Genomic DNA, 19,948 nt, shown 5'->3' on the forward strand with positions numbered 1-19,948 from the left:
TCTTTTGCCAATACAAAGTGATGTAAATGATGTTAGTAGTATGCTATTCCCACTTACCCCCAAACCGTGTGTTGCAGATACGAGAAGATGATCTCGGGGATGTACATGGGGGAGATAGCTCGGCTGGTCCTCGAGCGACTTCGCAAAAATGGATTACTGTTCAGAGGTCGCGGCTCGGAGGAACTCTCCACAAGGGGGCGCTTCTACACAAAATATGTGTCTGAAATTGAGAGGTGAGAAAGGATAGGGTTTTTGAATATTTTTAAATGAATCGTTTTTATTATGACATTTGATGATAACAATAATAATAATAAGGACAATAATAATAAATGTAAGAATTCTGCTTGTATAGTGCTAAACCTAAACAATAAATCATTCTCAGAGCTTTCCATTTTCTGGTCAGTTCCAGTCTATAACACTATGTTGATGTTGTATTTAAATTTCAGTGATGTAGATGACGGCTTCAAGAACACGAAGCAGGTGTTTGATGAGCTGAACATTGAAGAATTCACGGAAGATGACTGTCGCATAGCCCAGTATGTCTGCCAGGCAGTGTCTACTAGAGCCGCATACCTAGCCTCCGCTGGTACGTATCTGAATCTCTCCAGACTTTATCTTTGTGTGTAACACGTGAGGATTCTGGGGCCAAAACTCAATGCTTGCCATAAGCTGTCTGGGGGCACGGGTGCTCAGTCATTTAAGGCGCCACGATTCGCTGTGGGCACGCCAGAAACCTACGATTGTGGGTTCAAATCCCGGTTCCCTCGATTATGTTTCTAGGTTTGTCAGCATCATACCCGTGCTCATGGGTTTCACCGAAGTGGTAAACGTCTAAGACCTGCATCACTTCCGGCTTTCCTCCCACATTAAGCTGACACGCCGTGATATAACTGGAATACTGTTTACTGGAATACTAATTGTGTGTTGCTGGATGGATCGTTGCTCAAGCTGTCTAACACTAGTTTGCCATTGTGGACTAATTGTGTTCTGGTTGCTATTACTTGTCAGGTACACATGAAGATCCGGGGTAGAATAGGTCTTCAGCAACCCATGCTTGCCATAACAGGTGACTATGCTTGTAAGAGGCGACTAACTCAGGCTCGCTTACTTGGTTGATGCATGTCATAGTACATCTTCCCAAGGCAAGAGAGTTAATTGACTATAAAAGTCCAGTTTCAACCCTTGCCGAACTAGGCTGGAATTCCTGGGCTCGATCGTAGTGCCACCAATGGTTATTATGAGTTATGTCCCTTCTGAGCCTCTCCTATGGACCAATCCGATTCCATCACTTGCATTCAATTCAAACAAAATGGCGGCACCTAGTCAAGACGATCTGATAGATAATCAAGATCTATATTGTGATAAAACGGGTCTTACATCGCGGGGTGCATTAAATCACGTTAGCACCTTGATTAAAAACATGAAAAGGTTTGGAAAATATCTGTTGACAACGAGTTGGCGGTGTGCATGCTTTGCAAATCCTGCAATCGACCGAAATCTGCACGACAGTTTACGAACCGGATTTCGATTTCGTTGCCCGATTTTGATTGGACTATGCATAGACTCGTTAGTCCAGCCAAAATGTAACTCCATAATACCAGCCTAGTTCGGCAAGGGTGGAAGCTGGACTTTTAAAGTCAGTTAACTCTCTTGCCTCGGGAAGATGGTCATAGTATCCCAATTGCGTGGATCGATGTTCATGATGTCAGTGACTGGATTGTCTAGTGCAGACTCGATTATTTACAGATCGCTGTCGTAAAGCTTGAATATTGCTGAGTGCGGCATTAAACAACAAACAAACAGAACATGTCAGGTATATTGCTGACACACTCACTCACTCACTACCTGGAACTGCCTCCTTGTCTGGTGGATTTACTAATTGGTCAGTGGATCGATCCCGGGGGCGCGACATACCAAAAGAGGGTAAAAGATAGAACTTTTTGGTATCCTGTCTGGCCCTCCTCATTAAGGGGAGTAAATACAGACTGGTCGGCTTGGAGTCTGTATACTGTGTCTGAGAGGGATATCCACGTTTGAGTGTGGCATGGTATCTCAATGGGATAGCACTATAAAACTGGCCTAAGGGCGGACTGGTACAAGCGGTCAGCCCCTTGCCCTCACACTTGCCATAATCTTTCACCTGTTGCAACATTCAACCCCATTTCACATCCCCACTCACTTCCTTGTCTATTGCTACAGTTCTTGTTTTCCTTGTTTTTTCATCTCTTGGTCGTTCTTTTAAAGGTATCGCATGTCTTCTGAACAAGATGGGACGTCCTGAGGTTGTTGTGGGAGTGGACGGGTCACTCTACCGCTTCCACCCACACTTCCATGATCTTATGATGGAAAAAGTACAGACGCTGGCTCCAGATGTCAGAGTGAGTTGTCTCCCTTAGACCAGAAATTGGCTAGTGTACACACTACACTCTTAGAAATATCCATGGGTAGTTATAGCTATTTCTGTTTAAGAACTCAAGAAAAATAGGGGAATTATTTAATAAATAAAAACAACATCTGACTGCTGAGTTGTCAGCCAATACCAATCAATATTCTGCACTGAAATAACCTGAAGACATTTATGTTCTTTTTATTGTTAACTTGTTTTGCAACAGGTGATTTACATGATGGACTTGGGGCTAGAGTTTCGGACTGATGCTAAAACTATAAAGTTACGTGTTATAAATGTTATATTTGGGATACCGTATTCGACGTAATAAGCGCCCCGCTCTAATAAGCGCCCACGGTGACATTTGCTAAGATATTGGCGAGTGAACAATCCCAATTAGCACCCCTTCCGATTGATCAATGCACACAATACTAATTTATTCATATATAATAAGCACTCATGGGTTATATGCACCCTTAATTATGGGTTATTGAATTATGGAAAAATATATCTGTCGTACATAAATATTTCAGCATAAATAACGATATTTATCTTTCAACTCATTTTTTTTCACCAAAATAATATTCTAGTAAGAGCTCCCTATTTCTAATTTTGAGAGCGCTCTGGGCGCTTATTACGTCGAATACGGTAATAATTTCTTTGTAGAGTACAAATTCGAGTTCTTTTTTGAAGAGTACAGATTCGAGTCCAGGACTCATTTGCACTGAGTAGGTTAGATCGCTGACTTTGTGTGCTGGCGTATAGGTGCCTCACTCTGGCAGTTTGGGTTTGAATCCTGGACGGGACTTAACCCTAAGAAGTACGAGAATCTGTACTTTATGAAGAAAGTGTTATCCAGAAAATAACATCTGTTACATTTGACCACTTTCTAAATGGCATTGGGTGTTCTTGTAAAGTTACACTTTAAGAATAATTATTCTATTTTAGTATCGACTGTTTGATCACATGAAATCTTCAATGTTACTGTGTTTCAGTTCAAGCTTATGTTGTCCCATGACGGAAGCGGGAAGGGTGCAGCCTTGGTTGCCGCGGTAGCCAACAGACTTCGCGATGAGAAGGCGAAACGGATTGCTGATGGTGTGACAGGCCTCACGCTACAGGATTAATGTTATGGGAACTTAGGACTTAATTTGTCATGTTGTTCCAGACTGTGATTGCTGGATGTACCGCTTCTAACGGACCATCTGTATATTCACTAAACCTAGGAGGCACTGATACTGACACTTGGCTTTCCAACTGTGTGGAGTGTAGAGAACGACACTATTTCTTCACAAGAAGTGACAGACTACACTGCAAGAACAACGTCAGGATACATGTAGTGTCCGCTGTCAATCGATGTCACATCTTTATGGACGACCAGCACTAGCCTTCAACTGTTTAGTTGGGCTGTGAAAGGGTAGTTTTGATAGAATCATTCACGGGTGATCGTTTAAATGATGTTGGCTACACATCTGGTTTGATGGTTCCTAGTTGTAGCCTTGAGGGTTATGTTCGCCTCTGCGGTGTGTGCATGTGTGCTTGGCCAATATAGATGGGGTGGTAAAACTAGTGCCAATGAGAGAACTCTGTTTGAATGGCTTGAACATGTACTTGGGATATAATATGTTGAAAGGGATCATATTGTGATTATCAGTTATAAGACAGTCGCTTTGACAGGGGCTGTATCGCAAGCAGTGGCTTTGAGTGTTGACATGAAAGCCAACCTTTGTTTATGACTGAGCATTGAAACACATAATTTATGGTGTAAATTTAGGTTGTATTCTGCGATGCCACTCTTGTACGTTGGTACTGTTTTATGCTGTATCCTCCAACTGGGGCCACCTCTCGATGGCATCGGGTGAACTCAGTCACTTGATGGATATACAGACAGGTGGTTGGTACGGCGTTGTTGTTGTTGTTTGTTGTTACTGTTGCCACCAGTTGTTGTGTTTTTGTTTAGGGTGTACTTGCACAGCTCAACCAATGTGCTGCTTTCCTTTCACAGAGTAGAATGTTCTTCTTCACTGGGTAGAGCGTACTTTTTCTCTGAATAGAGCGTTCTTCTGCAGTGGCTAGAGCATTCTGTTTCACTGAATAGAGTATTCTGTCTCACTGATTAGAGCGTTCTCGCTCACTGAATAGAGTGTTCTTCTGCAGTGGCTAAAGGCGTTCTCCCTCACTGAATAGAGTGTTCTTCTGCAGTGGCTAGAGCGTTCTCCCTCACTGAATAGAGTGTTCTTCTGCAGTGGCTAGAGCGTTCTCCCTCACTGAATAGAGTATTCTTCTGCAGTGGCTAGAGCATTCTGTCTCACTGAATAGAGAGCTCTCCCTCACTGAATAGAGTGTTCTGCAGTGGGTAGAGCATTCTGTCTCACTGAATAGAGCGTTCTCGCTCACTGAATAGAGTGTTCTTCTGCAGTGGCTAGAGTGTTCTCCCTCACTGAATAGAGTGTTCTTCTGCAGTGGCTAGAGCATTCTGTCTCACTGAATAGAGAGCTCTCCCTCACTGAATAGAGAGCTCTCCCTCACTGAATAGAGCGTTCTCCCTCACTGAATAGAGTGCTCTTCCGCAGTGGGTAGATGTTCTTCCTCACTGGGTAGTAATTCCACCAGATCTTGTACATATCAAAAGTGATAGCCAAGTGGGGTCTAGTTACCATGGTTACACATGCAGAGGGAGATGTCTGTTTGGCTGAAAATGGTTTTACTATTTGTAGGTGAAGTCAGAATGAGGCATACTAAGCAAGATATATCTCCATGGGACACTGTTGGCTTCTTCGTCACTTGTTTTAGTTGAGACTTGTCATACAGTTATCGAGTCTTGTGTATCATGATAAATGCATTCAATGGATCTGAGAAGTTGACCCAAATAATTCTCCACTGTCATTTCAAGATACATTTCATATGTTGGAGTTGTCTCCCTTTAACTTCTCTGATAAGAACTTACCGTGCATTTTATGCTTACAGGGCAAAATGTGACTTGTTTTGTTTGCAGTAGATGAGGGAGTTAGTGGATGGTGTTAAATGAGGTGCTTTCTGACTGATCACATGGACAAACAAAAGAAACCATTATGGAAAATTGGTGGATTGAAAGTTACCTCCCTTGCCCCCAATGGCGGAATTGTCCTTGGTTTTTATTTCCACAAAGTGTCATGTTTATGTGTTCCGCATCATGGAAAGCTATTGATTGATGTATCTTGCTTGGTACACTGTTAGTAAGTGTTGATACCTGTACAGTCAGTGGAGGTCCAGAGAATATACTTGTATTGTAGAGTAGTAGCTGGGGAAATAGTATCTGACAGAATGTCAGGGACGCTTCTGTCACTCATCACCTGTAACATTCAACCACATCTCGGATCTTTCACAGGTTTTATCAAGACATCCTAGCAGCTCATTAGCTTCAGAATCTCATGACAATTGTCATTCCAAGAGAACAACTAGACTAGATGGTGTCAGAAACATGGATACATCTCATCATGATTATTTGTGTATTGTTAGGCCGCGAAAACCGAAGCTAGTCATCGTGAGCATTATGAATCAGATTAATGAATAAGGAGAATTGTTGAATTTTAAATACTCATGGAAACTTTCAAGTTTGAAGATCTTGTGGTTGAAGTAGTAGAGACCTGTTTGTATTGATCTCATTCTTCAGGCTGTGATCTGAGATTGTTAAACTCTCTAGATCCTGAACTTCATATTGTCAATGTACATGGCACTAGCTTACTATCAAAAAGCCTTGCTCCAAGGCTCAACTGCAAGAAAAGTCCATGGATGTGTAGCAATCTTCCTAACAGGCAAGTCTAGATATGTGGACAGTACAAGGACTCCAGACTCTTATAGGGACAACTTGTTCTTATTATTTACATAAGCTAGAAATTATGATTTAAACTAATAGTTATTGCCTTAGAGGCTTGCGCAAGTCTAACGATCAAACATCTGATGCAGATTAGGGCGGTCGGGTAGCCTAGTGGTTAAAGCGTTCGCTCGTCACACCGAAGATCTGGGTTCGATTCCCGACATGGGTACAATGTGTGAAGCCCATTTCTGGTGTCCCCGGCTGTGATATTGCTGGAATATTGCTAAAAGCGGCGTAAAACCATACTCACTCACTCACTCTGATGCAGATTCAAAATACAAGCAGGCTCACTGTTATTTATAAGCTCCCTGACCCCTGTTTTGCTTATTGGACATATGAGACTCAAGAGGTGTTAAAAAATAAGCTTCAAATGACCCCTACAACCAATGAAAACACAGTTCCTTGCCTTGGTGTGATTGGACTGCTGGTAATATTTCCCTAAAACCCAACTCCCTCACTGACTTACATCCCTGACTCGTTCAGGGTTTCACAGGACACAAAATATTGCGTCTTTACAAATTACACTTTTAAATCGAGACTGAACACAACTAATTTACATTGCAAATCATTGGGGACAGAATTAGTATTTGTTTATATAATTGTATATAGAAAGATTAAAGCATTCATGTCACATATTGCTGCTATTTCTATCCTAGTGAGAAACACACTCAGTCTTGTGAATTTCAGTGGTGGAATTTTGTCAATCGAACATTGATCTCTCCATCTATGATAGGCTAAAGCAGTCTTCTTGGAAATCAGTGGATGTGAGCCAGGTGTCAGAAGTCTTGGACCTCCAAGTTGTTCCCTTGGACTTGAAAATATATGGACCCAGATAATTCCTTGCTTTTTCATAGCAATTTGTGTTTCTAATCTCCTATGCTTTACCAGAGTCTTATGATAGTCATACCCCGGGATAGCTGTGCAGAATAACCCAGTGACCTTTGTAACCTTTTGTATATGTGCTAAGACTCTGTAAGTAACAAACATACACAAGCCATTTAAAAAGGATATGGACACTTAGGTGCTAGCAGAGTTGTATCCCTTAGCTGTTACAGGATCTAATTCATTCTCATTATGACCCTTGGTTCGTTAGCTCCATGCCAGGGTTCGTGGATTTATAGTGACTTTCCTCCCTCTTGAAGCCGACAGGACTTAATGTTACTGAAATAAAGTGCGGCCTTTACCCACCTCACTTACAGTCACTAGATCAAAGATAACTTGTTGATAGGGGGCCAGGCAATTCTCTGATGTAAAATACTCGATGTGAGAAGACTTTGGTTCATGAGCACAATGTAATGATTTGAATTAAGTAAATTTGACATGTCAAATTCACTGAGGCCAGTATCTCAAATATTTTTTGTTTTTGATACTTTTTGAGAATTTTTACCAAAGAATTTACCTGTTTAATCTTACACTTGAATATCATCTATAAATAATTTCTAAAATTATTTTACTGTTCTGTAGAACTTTGGTTTTCAATCAGTGTAGGGTAATTGACACTACCTGTGTTAATTTATGGTCATATCAAGCCTCATGGTGTCTGCACTGGTACATATTACCAGGCAATGTTTTGGTAAGATAAGCCGCATATTTCTATTAGGGCTGGGACAATACACCAACTGTGCGATCCGATGCGTATCGCGATACCTTGCTCTTGATACAATACGTATCACGATACTTTCATGTGCTCTTATCTGTAATGCGTACGCCATCTTTTTCATAGACAGGATGGCCAAATATCTGACACACTAATGATTTACAGTTGGCAGTGTCAAGTATCGCGCAATGGATAAAAATATTTACATTTTCACTTGTTTTCCCTTGTAATTAGTGTTTGGTGTAACATTATTAAAGGTAAAAATTTATACTTTTTACATAATGTGCGACGGTGATCAATACTTCCATTAAGAAGTAAAAAATCGCGATGCACCAATGCATCAGTGTATCGTCCCGCTACTAATTTCTATTTTGTACACTTATTTTAGGGTGACCACGACACAGTAGTCCATGTATATATGAAATGCCGGCCGCTGTGTTACAGCTGTTTCCCAGTGATTTGTATAATGTTATTGTTTCAGTATGCAGTTGTTATACAGTCTGAACAACAGGGGTGATGTGATGCTGGGACTGTCTCATAAGATATTGACAAGTCTTGGAAACGCATTTAGAAGTGATACACATAAGGAAGAGAATTTATGGAAGTCAACTTCTTACGAGGAACACAAGGTTTCCTTCACCAGATGAAGGAGTCAGCATATACTCCGAAACGTTGTTCCTCATATTAAAGAAGTTGACATCCATAAATTCTATGCCTTAAGACATTAACATATATCATGTTTGAAAGGATATTTCCATATGGCTAGAATTTCTGTTCATGTTTTGTGGAGGGCTTTCTCTACATTTTGTTATAGCAAGAAAAAGTAAAAAAGTATTTTGTTCATTCCCATTTTCAAATAATTGTATTATTACATTTATTTTTACTTAATGTATGAACAACACTGACATTGTTTAGTATTTCTGATAATAACTTACATTATTTTCTTAGATACTGTGTAGAACAAATACTTTTGGTTACGACCCTGTTCAACAAAGCTGTCTTAGCGCAAAGTAGATCGTAACTCCCGTTCTTTAACACTGACTTACGACAGTCGTAGCTCTAAGATTGATTTGGGAAACAGGACTGTTGTCTTTGAACAATACTATTGTTCAAGTATGTTTATTTTGAATTGAATCTGATCCAATATGAAAAATGTCATACCCATGACCTTTTGAGACGGTCCCTCTCCTTGCCTTGTTTACTATGCACACTCAACACTTAGGGTGCACCATTAGTGATCTCTGAATGTGATACATGGGGAACATAGTATGTGAGGGTACATATGTGTGTGTGTAGGCATGTGTGTGAGGTGTGAATACAAGATAATTGTGTATGTTATCCTGTCCATACTGATGTGTACGGCAATAGTTACCGGTATCTCAGCTTGTTTGTCTCCTCAGAACTATTTGCTTTTTGACACACTACCATCCTGACCAATATTATTGTGTTTAAGATAATTATATTGTATTGTGATGGCTATTATGTTAAGAGACTGACAATTTCTCTGAATGTTGTTATAATTGTTTTGTTGGCACACAAGGTATGGTTATAGTCTCTCGGGAGGAGGTCATCATGAAAGTGTTAGGAAAGTAGCAGTAATGAGTCAGATTTGCTGTGTATCGTTTAGAGAAGAGATAAAACCAAAATTTCAATTTCCAATACAGATGAAATATATATGTATGAAGATTATGTACCATTAGTTTGTTTAAGGGTGCAAGGTCAAATTTACAAGGTTTCATGAGCTGAATATATTAGGCATAAAAGGAAAATCCCAGTATGATTGTCAACTATTAAATTGCAAACGATTTCCTTTGTATTTAATGCCATGGATTGATGTAAATGCTTGTCGTAAGAGACGATTAATGGGATTGGGTGGTCAGACTTGGTTGATGCATGTCATCGTATCTCAATTGCGTAGATCGATGCTCTTGATTCCCCACATGGGTACAATGTGTGAAGACTATTTCTGGAGTCCCCCGCCATGATATTGCTGGAATACCCCAAAAAAACATACTCACTCACTCACTCTGCAGTGAACAAAGAATAATGGTTGAGTGCGTATTGTTTACTAAAACACACTTTGCTGGCAAAGAAAAACAGATTTGTAGGTGAAATATTCATCTTTTCTGAAAACGAAAATGTAAATATGATCATGCACCTTTAATGATCAGGGTTAAATTCAGCCATTCCAGTCCTGACGTGAACCCCTTGCCCTTACGTTAAATGTACACAGTGACATTGTACCCTATTGTTTACAGTTTTATTTTTACACACAGCTTTTTAGTGCTAACTAAGGGTCTATTATGTGTTATCACCCATGGTAAGTTATTTTTGTTTTTTTATTCATTTTTTTGTATCATTTATTAACAACATTTATTTACCATCTATATTTATTGAGGCTGGAATACTGCCATTAAGATCATAGAAATAACAATAAGACACTAAAACACATGTGCATTGTAAATATTATGTTAAAAATAAGTTTTATTTACCAATATACTTTCATTATTTTGTACCAAGCATTTGTATTGTTATTTTGAAACATGTAATTATTTTGTTCATTATTTTGAGTTGATGTTGCTAAGTCTGGTTATTTGTGAAAAATAAAGTCTGGTTTTAGGGAAGGGAAGGGTCTGGTCAACTAGACTCATTCTTAGATCAGGATCAATAGATTGTCATACAGAGATTGTTACTGTTATTTGCTGAGGTGTGATACAACTATTGTGCATGTATTATATAGAAAGAATGGTGTTAATCTTCCAGATTTGTTGTAAATATAATTGTATAGATAAGTGAGTTTTATTTACTGACATTGGTTCATTCACTTTATTTCAGAATTGTACATAAAATGTCATGGTCTTTGTGTATAGATGGTGCATTTCCAGTGTGCAAGAACATCAGATTTGTAGTAGGAAGTAAATTATTTGGTGTTTTTGTAACATAAATAAACTGTTTCAGAGAAATAGATGTTTGTAATGAAAACTACATGTTATTTTAGGGGTGATGGGTTACCTTTGTGGTTAAAGCATTGCTTGTCAGACCCGGGTTCGATTTCCCACATGGGTATAGTGTGAGAAGCCCATATCTTGTAATGCTGTGGTATATCAGCGGTAGAAATTGGCACTAGTCCTGTAATCCTTACCCAATAGTTAAGGTATCAGAAGGGCTAGTAGAAATTTGCCGTTTTTAAGGGTTTTGCTATGTTATCATTATAAGGACTAGTGGACTAAAACTGTTAGTTTCTACCGCTGGGTATTGCAGGAATATTGCTAAAAATGGCATTAAACCACCACATTCACTCACTCACTCACTCACATTTGTCGTACAGACAGCCCCTTAAGCACAAAGAACAAAACTAGCAGTTTAAGGAATGTGATAGTGGTTTACAAGTTGTACTTTGAAAGCAGGAACAAATATTCATGTTAGCACCCACAAGTCCTTTCTATCAGGACATCCAGTAAACAAGTTCTTTCAACAAAAAGGAAAAAAAAATGTTGTTTTTTCTTCATATTTTCAATTAATTGTTTTTAATATCTCAGACCCTGCTGAATAAAATATCTAGATCTCCACCAAAGATGAAATAGATTTTCCCTCAGCACTTGACAGCAGGATAATCTTGTTCTTGATTTATTTATCTCACAGACCATGCAGTAATGACATGAAGATCCTTCTCCATAGAATCAGCTATTTGACACTGTTTTTGTCATAATGTGTTGCTGGTTTCAGTATGGTTCAGTTTCTCTGGGATATTCAACAGCTGTGGCTGTACAAGGAAGTGATAGGCTGTACAAGAAAGTGATAGGTTGAACAAGAAAGTGATAGGTTGTACACAGCTCTAATGATACAGGTGGTTGCCATGTTTGTAAGTTACTCCGGACCCATCAAACAGAAACCCACCAGACACCTACACTGGAAACAGAGACACTTACCTGTATACAAAACGAAGTTGCTGTGAACAATAATTTGTTAATCTGGGCCCACTTGCACAAAGCGATCTTAGCGCTGAGACGATCGTAACTCCCATACTTGAACATAGGCTTACTATAGTCTTAGCGCTAAGATCGTTTTTGTGCAAGTGGGCCCTGGACTATTGGGAATGCTATGATACTCATTAAGGGTTTCACTGTATTTGATATTAGTTTTGTACATTGGCACACTATGATATAGAAGGGGGCATGGGTGGCCCAGTCGTCTAAGGCGCTGCGATTCGCTGTGCAGAGTTGCTTCCCTTGGGTATGCCAGAAACCTATGATTGCGGGTTCGAATCCCGCTTCCCTCGATTATGTTTCTAGGTTTGTCAGCACCATACCTGTGCTTGTGGGTTTCACCAAAGTGGTAAATGTCTGAGATCTGTATCACTTCGGGCTTTCCTCCAATATTAAGCTGACATGCCAAGATATAACTGAAATTCTGTTAAAAGCGATGTTAAACCCAACTCACTCACTCACTCACTCACTTTGATGTAGAAGAATTATAACAAGTGCTATCAAGCCATATTTCATCATCAGGTGTTTTTTTTAGCTGGTTTAGGGTTGTGCCAACCCAAAGTGCTGAGAAAAAGGGGTAAATAGCAACTACTAAAATCATTTTCACAGATATTTTGTCACCCCTGACCTGAATAAAGAAACACGAGAATACAAAATATTTGTAAACGATCTTGCAACCCAGTAACAAAACGACTTTGCCATCAATCAAATCAAGCATTTCTCACACCTTGTATTTTAAAATGTGTTGTATTTTTTTTATTTAGTCACGATTTAAAAGAACAAGTTCCATAGTCATAGTTTTAAGGGGCAAAGTCCAAAATCACACAAATTTCATGTCAGAGAAATATAGATTAAATGTGAGATGTTCTTACATTTTTTATTGAAGGATTTGATTTCACAAATTTTGTGTTCTATGTCGCAAAGAACAGGATTTATGTCCTTACATCCTTACATATATATTTTGATGTTTTGTTTATTTGAGTGGGATTACATGATGAATAGATACATAAATATTTTTATTTAACATTTTCATATTTTATCAGGTCTTATTTATAGGGACTGGGCATTTATTTTAGGTATGTGTGAGAGAAATTAAGGGGGAAGGGTCATAGAAAAATGACAGCGAAAGAGGGGACCCGCCAATATTAATGATATATATTATGAAATATATGACCGGTCCCTTACAATCAAAGGGGCACAGTGACATGGTAATTGTCTCTTGTTTATGACGATCATAGTGAGGTGAATTCTCCACGTTTAGGACATATTGATATTGAAATGATAACATGAACAGAATGGTATATGAGTGGTTATTGCACATGTAGATAACAGGTGTATTTAGCAGGACAGAGTGACTCATTTGTATCGAATGTGCCAACAGCACTATTCTGATAATAGCTACTTGCCAATCGAAATAGATATTGTTAGCTTTGGCTATTTATTTATATGCATATCAGTTATGTTTGCAACATGCTTGGCATAATCACAAACTGCTACATTTGTTTGAAGGTTGCTGGAATTGTCATGTGATGGAGATGAAATAAACATTCAACAGCCATAGATGCTGCACTTGTCTTGTTTAAGTCTTGCAACGCTGTAGCCATTGGAGAAGGAAAGGAAACAGTGTCACGATGAACATGTGGATATAGCACATAGAAACCAACGACAGGGAAATGATGTCCTACAGCCACAAGGGAGAAGTAACATATGGATACAATGTCTTAGTTTTATGAGGAAGAAAACAACACCTTTCCTCAAAACAAACTTATGACAATGCATGTCTTGTTTATATTATTATGTCCCCAGTGCCATACTGCCACATGGAAATAATTCCCTATGTTGAAGTATAACTTACAAGGAAGCAATGTCACAAAGAAATAAGGAAACAATGTCCTACTGTCATAAGGAAACAATGTCCAACTGTCGTCATAAGGAAACAATATCCAACTGTCATTAGGAAACAATGTCCATTTTGGTCTTAAAACAATGTCCAACTGTCGTCATAAGGAAACAATATACAACTGTCATAAGGAAACAATGTCCAACTGTTGTCTTAAGGAAACAATGTCCAACTGTCATAAAGGAAACAATGGCCAACTGTCATGAGGAAACAATGTCCAACTGTCAAGGAAAAATGTCCATTTTGGTCATAAAACAATGTCCAACTGTCATAAGGAAACAATGTCCAACTGTCGTCATAAGGAAACAATATCCAACTGTGATAAGGAAACAATGTTCAACTGTCAAAAGAAAACAATGTCCATTTTGGTCTTAAAACAATGTCCAACTGTCGTCATAAGGAAACAATATACAACTGTCATAAGGAAACAATGTCCAACTGTTGTCTTAAGGAAACAATGTCCAACTGTCATAAAGGAAACAATGGCCAACTGTCATGAGGAAACAATGTCCAACTGTCAAGGAAAAATGTCCATTTTGGTCATAAAACAATGTCCAACTGTCATAAGGAAACAATATCCAACTGTCATGAGGAAACTGTCCGTCTGTCGTCATAAGTAAACAGTGTCCAACTATCATAAAGGAAACATTGTCCAACTCTCATAAGGAAACAATGTCCAACTGTCACAAGGAAACAATGTCCAACTGTCATAAGAAAACAACGTCCATCTGTCGTCATAAGGAAACAATGTCCAACTGTCATAAGGAAACAATATCCAACTGTCATAAAGAAACAATGTCAATCTGTCGTCATAAGTAAACAATGTCCAACTGTCATAAGGAAACAATATCCAACTGTCGTAAGGAAACTGTCCATCTGTCGTCATAAGGAAACAATGTCCAACTGTCGTCATAAGTAAACAATGTCCAACTGTCATAAAAAGAACCTTGTCCAACTGGGAGGAAAGCCGAAGTGATGCAGGTCTCAGACGTTTACCACTTCGGCGAAACCCACGAGCACGGGTAAGGTGCTGACAAACCTAGAAACATAATTCGGGCGAACCGGGATTCGAATTCACAATCATAGGTTTCTGGCGTGCCCAAGGGACGCAACTCTGCACAGCGAATCGCGGCGCCTTAGACGACTGGGCCACCCGTGCCCCCAGTGAGAGTTAGACTTACCAGGCAAAGAATTCATGTACGTTCTGAAATATCGTTAATTCATTTAAATATGAATTATCAAATTTACGCGGCATATTCGATATGTATGTACATATTGACCTTGGCTGAACCACAGCTGAGTGAACCGGGTTTTAGTCTTCCTGTGTTTAGGTGCAGTCGTCTCAGTACAAGCTTACAGTTTCTCTAACATTGTTTCTCTAACACAAATATTTGAAAACCTATCTCAGGCAACGATGGAGTTGTTACGAAACAACACAGGCTGCTATTCCAGGGTCAAGTTAAGCGTTTCCTGGCTTCTGGACCTGTTGTATAAGTATGTGTCGTACATCCCCGTGTCCAACCCATCCTCACACAACAATGTTCTATAATCACGACCTCCTAAACCAGTCCCCCCCTCCCCCATAGCCTCTTCAACGACCCACATAGCTGGTGTCGTATATCGTAGTGGCCTACTTACACTGGTCAAGGTGCGGTTTTATTATAAGGGTGTATCAACGTTAAGTGTCAGTACTTAACAATGTACTTTGAAAATCATGCACAGGCCTTCCTCTCTGTGCGTGATAACGTTTAAGAGTTATTTACAGATTGCCACCACGTAGCTGAATATTTCTGAGTGCGGCGTTAAACAACAAACCAAACCCAAACCAACGTCTGAGATAAATACTGTTCCAAGCGGCGTTAAACCGAACTCAGATACTCATGCTTGTGCATGGCTGTAGTAAAGTTTTACAGTGTACCTCTCTGTCGAACTCTTCGTGCACGGTCTATAGTAAAGCTAGACTGTGTACCCCTCCGTGTACTGGGTATAGTAAAGCTAGACGGTGTAACCCTCCGTGTACAGGCTATAGTAAAGCTAAACGGTGTACCCCTCCGTGTACTGGCTATAGTAAAGCTAGACGGTGTAACCGTCCGTGTACTGGCTGTAGTAAAGCTAGACGGTGTTACCCTCCGTGTACTGGCTATAGTAAAGCTAGACGGTGTACCCCTCCGTGTACTGGCTATAGTAAAGCTAGACTGTGTAACCGTCCGTGTACTGGCTATAGTAAAGGTAGACGGTGTAACCCTTCGTGTACAGGCTATAGTAAAGCTAGACGGTGTAACCCCCCGTGTACAGGCTATAGTAAAGCTAGACGGTGTAACCCTCCGTGTACTGGCTATAGTAAAGCTAGACGGTGTAACCCCCCGTGTACTGGCTATAGTAAAGCTAGACGGTGTAACCCTCCGTGTACAAGCTATAGTAAAGCTAGACTGTGTAACCCCCCGTGTACGGGCTATAGTAAAGCTAAACGGTGTACCCCTCCGTGTACAGGCTATAGTAAAGCTAGACGGTGTAACCCTCCGTGTACTGGGTATAGTAAAGGTAGAAGGTGTAACCCTCGGTGTACTGGCTATAGTAAAGCTAGATGGTGTTACCCTCCATGTACTGGCTATAGTAAAGCTAGACGGTGTAACCCTCCGTGTACTGGCTATAGTAAAGCTAGACGGTGTAACCCCCCGTGTACAGGCTATAGTAAAGCTAGACGGTGTAACCCTCCGTGTACTGGGTATAGTAAAGGTAGATGGTGTAACCCTCGGTGTACTGGCTATAGTAAAGCTAGATGGTGTAACCCTCCGTGTACAGGCTATAGTAAAGCTAGACCGTGTAACCCCCCGTGTACAGGCTATAGTAAAGCTAGATGGTGTTACCCGCCATGTGCTGGCTATAGTAAAGCTAGACGGTGTTACCCTCCATGTACTGGCTATAGTAAAGCTAGACGGTGTAACCCTCCGTGTACAGGCTATAGTAAAGCTAGACGGTGTAACCCTCCGTGTACTGGCTATAGTAAAGCTAGACCGTGTAACCCTCCGTGTACAGGCTTAATAAAGCTAGATGGTGTTACCCTCCATGTACTGGCTATAGTAAAGCTAGACGGCGTAACCCTCCGTGTACTGGCTATAGTAAAGCTAGACGGTGTACCCCTCCGTGTACTGGCTATAGTAAAGCTAGACGGTGTAACCCCCCGTGTACAGGCTATAGTAAAGCTAGACGGTGTAACCCTCCGTGTACTGGCTATAGTAAAGCTAGACGGTGTAACCCCCCGTGTACTGGCTATAGTAAAGCTAGACGGTGTAACCCTCCGTGTACAAGCTATAGTAAAGCTAGACTGTGTAACCCCCCGTGTACGGGCTATAGTAAAGCTAAACGGTGTACCCCTCCGTGTACAGGCTATAGTAAAGCTAGACGGTGTAACCCTCCGTGTACTGGGTATAGTAAAGGTAGATGGTGTACCCCTCCGTGTACTGGCTATAGTAAAGCTAGACTGTGTACCCCCCCGTGTACTGGCTATAGTAAAGCTAGACTGTGTAACCCCCCGTGTACAGGCTATAGTAAAGGTAGATGGTGTACCCCTCCGTGTACTGGCTATAGTAAAGGTAGATGGTGTACCCCTCCGTGTACAAGCTATAGTAAAGGTAGACGGCGTAACCCTCCGTGTACAGGCTATAGTAAAGCTAGACGGTGTAACCCTCCGTGTACTGGCTATAGTAAAGCTAGACCGTGTAACCCTCCGTGTACAGGCTTAATAAAGCTAGATGGTGTTACCCTCCATGTACTGGCTATAGTAAAGCTAGACGGCGTAACCCTCCGTGTACTGGCTATAGTAAAGCTAGACGGTGTACCCCTCCGTGTACTGGCTATAGTAAAGCTAGACGGTGTAACCCCCCGTGTACAGGCTATAGTAAAGCTAGACGGTGTAACCCTCCGTGTACTGGCTATAGTAAAGCTAGACGGTGTAACCCCCCGTGTACTGGCTATAGTAAAGCTAGACGGTGTAACCCTCCGTGTACAAGCTATAGTAAAGCTAGACTGTGTAACCCCCCGTGTACGGGCTATAGTAAAGCTAAACGGTGTACCCCTCCGTGTACAGGCTATAGTAAAGCTAGACGGTGTAACCCTCCGTGTACTGGGTATAGTAAAGGTAGAAGGTGTAACCCTCGGTGTACTGGCTATAGTAAAGCTAGATGGTGTTACCCTCCATGTACTGGCTATAGTAAAGCTAGACGGTGTAACCCTCCGTGTACTGGCTATAGTAAAGCTAGACGGTGTAACCCCCCGTGTACAGGCTTAATAAAGTTAGACGGTGTAACCCTCCGTGTACTGGCTATAGTAAAGCAACATGGGGTGTAACCCTCCGTGTACTGGGTATAGTAAAGGTAGATGGTGTAACCCTTCGTGTACAGGCTATAGTAAAGCTAGACTGTGTACCCCTCCGTGTACTGGCTATAGTAAAGCTAGACGGTGTAACCCTCCGTGTACTGGGTATAGTAAAGGTAGATGGTGTAACCCTCCGTGTACAGGCTATAGTAAAGCTAGACGGTGTAACCCCCCATGTACAGGCTATAGTAAAGCTAGACGGTGTAACCCTCCGTGTACTGGGTATAGTACAGGTAGATGGTGTAACCCTCGGTGTACTGGCTATAGTAGAGCTAGATGGTGTTACCCGCCATGTGCTGGCTATAGTAAAGCTAGACGGTGTAACCCTCCATGTACTGGCTATAGTAAAGCTAGACTGTGTACCCCTCCGTGTACAGGCTATAGTAAAGCTAGACTGTGTACCCCTCCGTGTACTGGCTATAGTAAAGCTAGACTGTGTAACCCTCCGTGTACAGGCTATAGTGAAGCTAGACGGTGTACCCCTCCGTGTACAGGCTATAGTAAAGCTAGACGGTGTAACCCTCTGTGTACTGGGTATAGTAAAGCTAGACGGTGTACCCCTCCGTGTACAGGCTATAGTAAAGCTAGACGGTGTAACCCTCTGTGTACTGGGTATAGTAAAGCTAGACTGTGTACCCCTCCGTGTACAGGCTATAGTAAAGGTAGACGGCGTAACCCTCTGTGTACTGGGTATAGTAAAGCTAGACTGTGTACCCCTCCGTGTACAGGCTATAGTAAAGCTAGACGGTGTAACCCTCTGTGTACTGGGTATAGTAAAGCTAGACTGTGTACCCCTCCGTGTACAGGCTATAGTAAAGCTAGACGGTGTAACCCTCTGTGTACTGGCTATAGTAAAGCTAGACTGTGTAACCCCCCGTGTACAGGCTATAGTAAAGGTAGATGGTGTACCCCTCCGTGTACTGGCTATAGTAAAGGTAGATGGTGTACCCCTCCGTGTACAAGCTATAGTAAAGGTAGACGGCGTAACCCTCCGTGTACAGGCTATAGTAAAGGTAGATGGTGTACCCCTCCGTGTACTGGCTATAGTAAAGCTAGACTGTGTACCCCCCCGTGTACTGGCTATAGTAAAGCTAGACTGTGTAACCCCCCGTGTACAGGCTATAGTAAAGGTAGATGGTGTACCCCTCCGTGTACTGGCTATAGTAAAGGTAGATGGTGTACCCCTCCGTGTACAAGCTATAGTAAAGGTAGACGGCGTAACCCTCCGTGTACAGGCTATAGTAAAGGTAGATGGTGTACCCCTCCGTGTACTGGCTATAGTAAAGCTAGACTGTGTACCCCTCCGTGTACAAGCTATAGTAAAGCTATACTGTGTAACCTTCTGTGTACTGGGTATAGTAAAGCTAGACTGTGTAACCCTCCGTCTACAGGCTATAGTAAAGCTAGACGGTGTACCCCTCCGTGTACTGGGTTTAGTAAAGCTAGACGGTGTAACCCTCCGTGTACTGGCTATAGTAAAGCTAGACGGTGTACCCCTCCGTGTACAAGCTATAGTAAAGGTAGATGGTGTAACCCTACGTGTACTGGCTATAGTAAAGCTAGACTGTGTAACCCTCCGTGTACAGGCTATAGTAAAGCTAGACTGTGTACCCCTCCGTGTACAAGCTATAGTAAAGGTAGACGGCGTAACCCTCCGTGTACAGGCTATAGTAAAGCTAGACGGTGTACCCCTCCGTGTACAGGCTATAGTAAAGCTAGACGGTGTAACCCTTCGTGTACAGGCTATAGTAAAGCTAGACGGTGTAACCCTCCGTGTACAGGCTATAGTAAAGCTAGACGGTGTAACCCTTCGTGTACAGGCTATAGTAAAGCTAGACGGTGTAACCCT

The 19,948-nt window shown here is 41.3% G+C and overlaps 1 protein-coding gene across 7 annotated transcripts in view; it reads left to right on the forward strand.

Annotated features, from left to right (window-relative positions):
- LOC139453293 (hexokinase type 2-like) overlaps positions 1–13,379 on the forward strand; it is a 70,641-nt gene extending 57,262 nt beyond the window's left edge. For all 7 annotated transcript variants that reach the window (XM_071234936.1, XM_071234932.1, XM_071234933.1 and 4 more), the window contains exons 7-10: positions 78–233; positions 447–586; positions 2,245–2,378; positions 3,382–13,379. In XM_071234936.1, coding sequence (XP_071091037.1) covers positions 78–233; positions 447–586; positions 2,245–2,378; positions 3,382–3,513 — 562 coding nt within the window. In that variant the 3' untranslated portion in view covers positions 3,514–13,379. The remainder of the gene's footprint in view (positions 1–77; positions 234–446; positions 587–2,244; positions 2,379–3,381) is intronic.
- The last annotated feature ends 6,569 nt before the right edge of the window (positions 13,380–19,948 follow it).

Source organism: Haliotis cracherodii, unplaced genomic scaffold (assembly GCF_022045235.1).
Source record: "Haliotis cracherodii isolate W230 unplaced genomic scaffold, xgHalCrac1.p SCAF_9, whole genome shotgun sequence".
NCBI lineage: Eukaryota > Metazoa > Mollusca > Gastropoda > Lepetellida > Haliotidae > Haliotis > Haliotis cracherodii.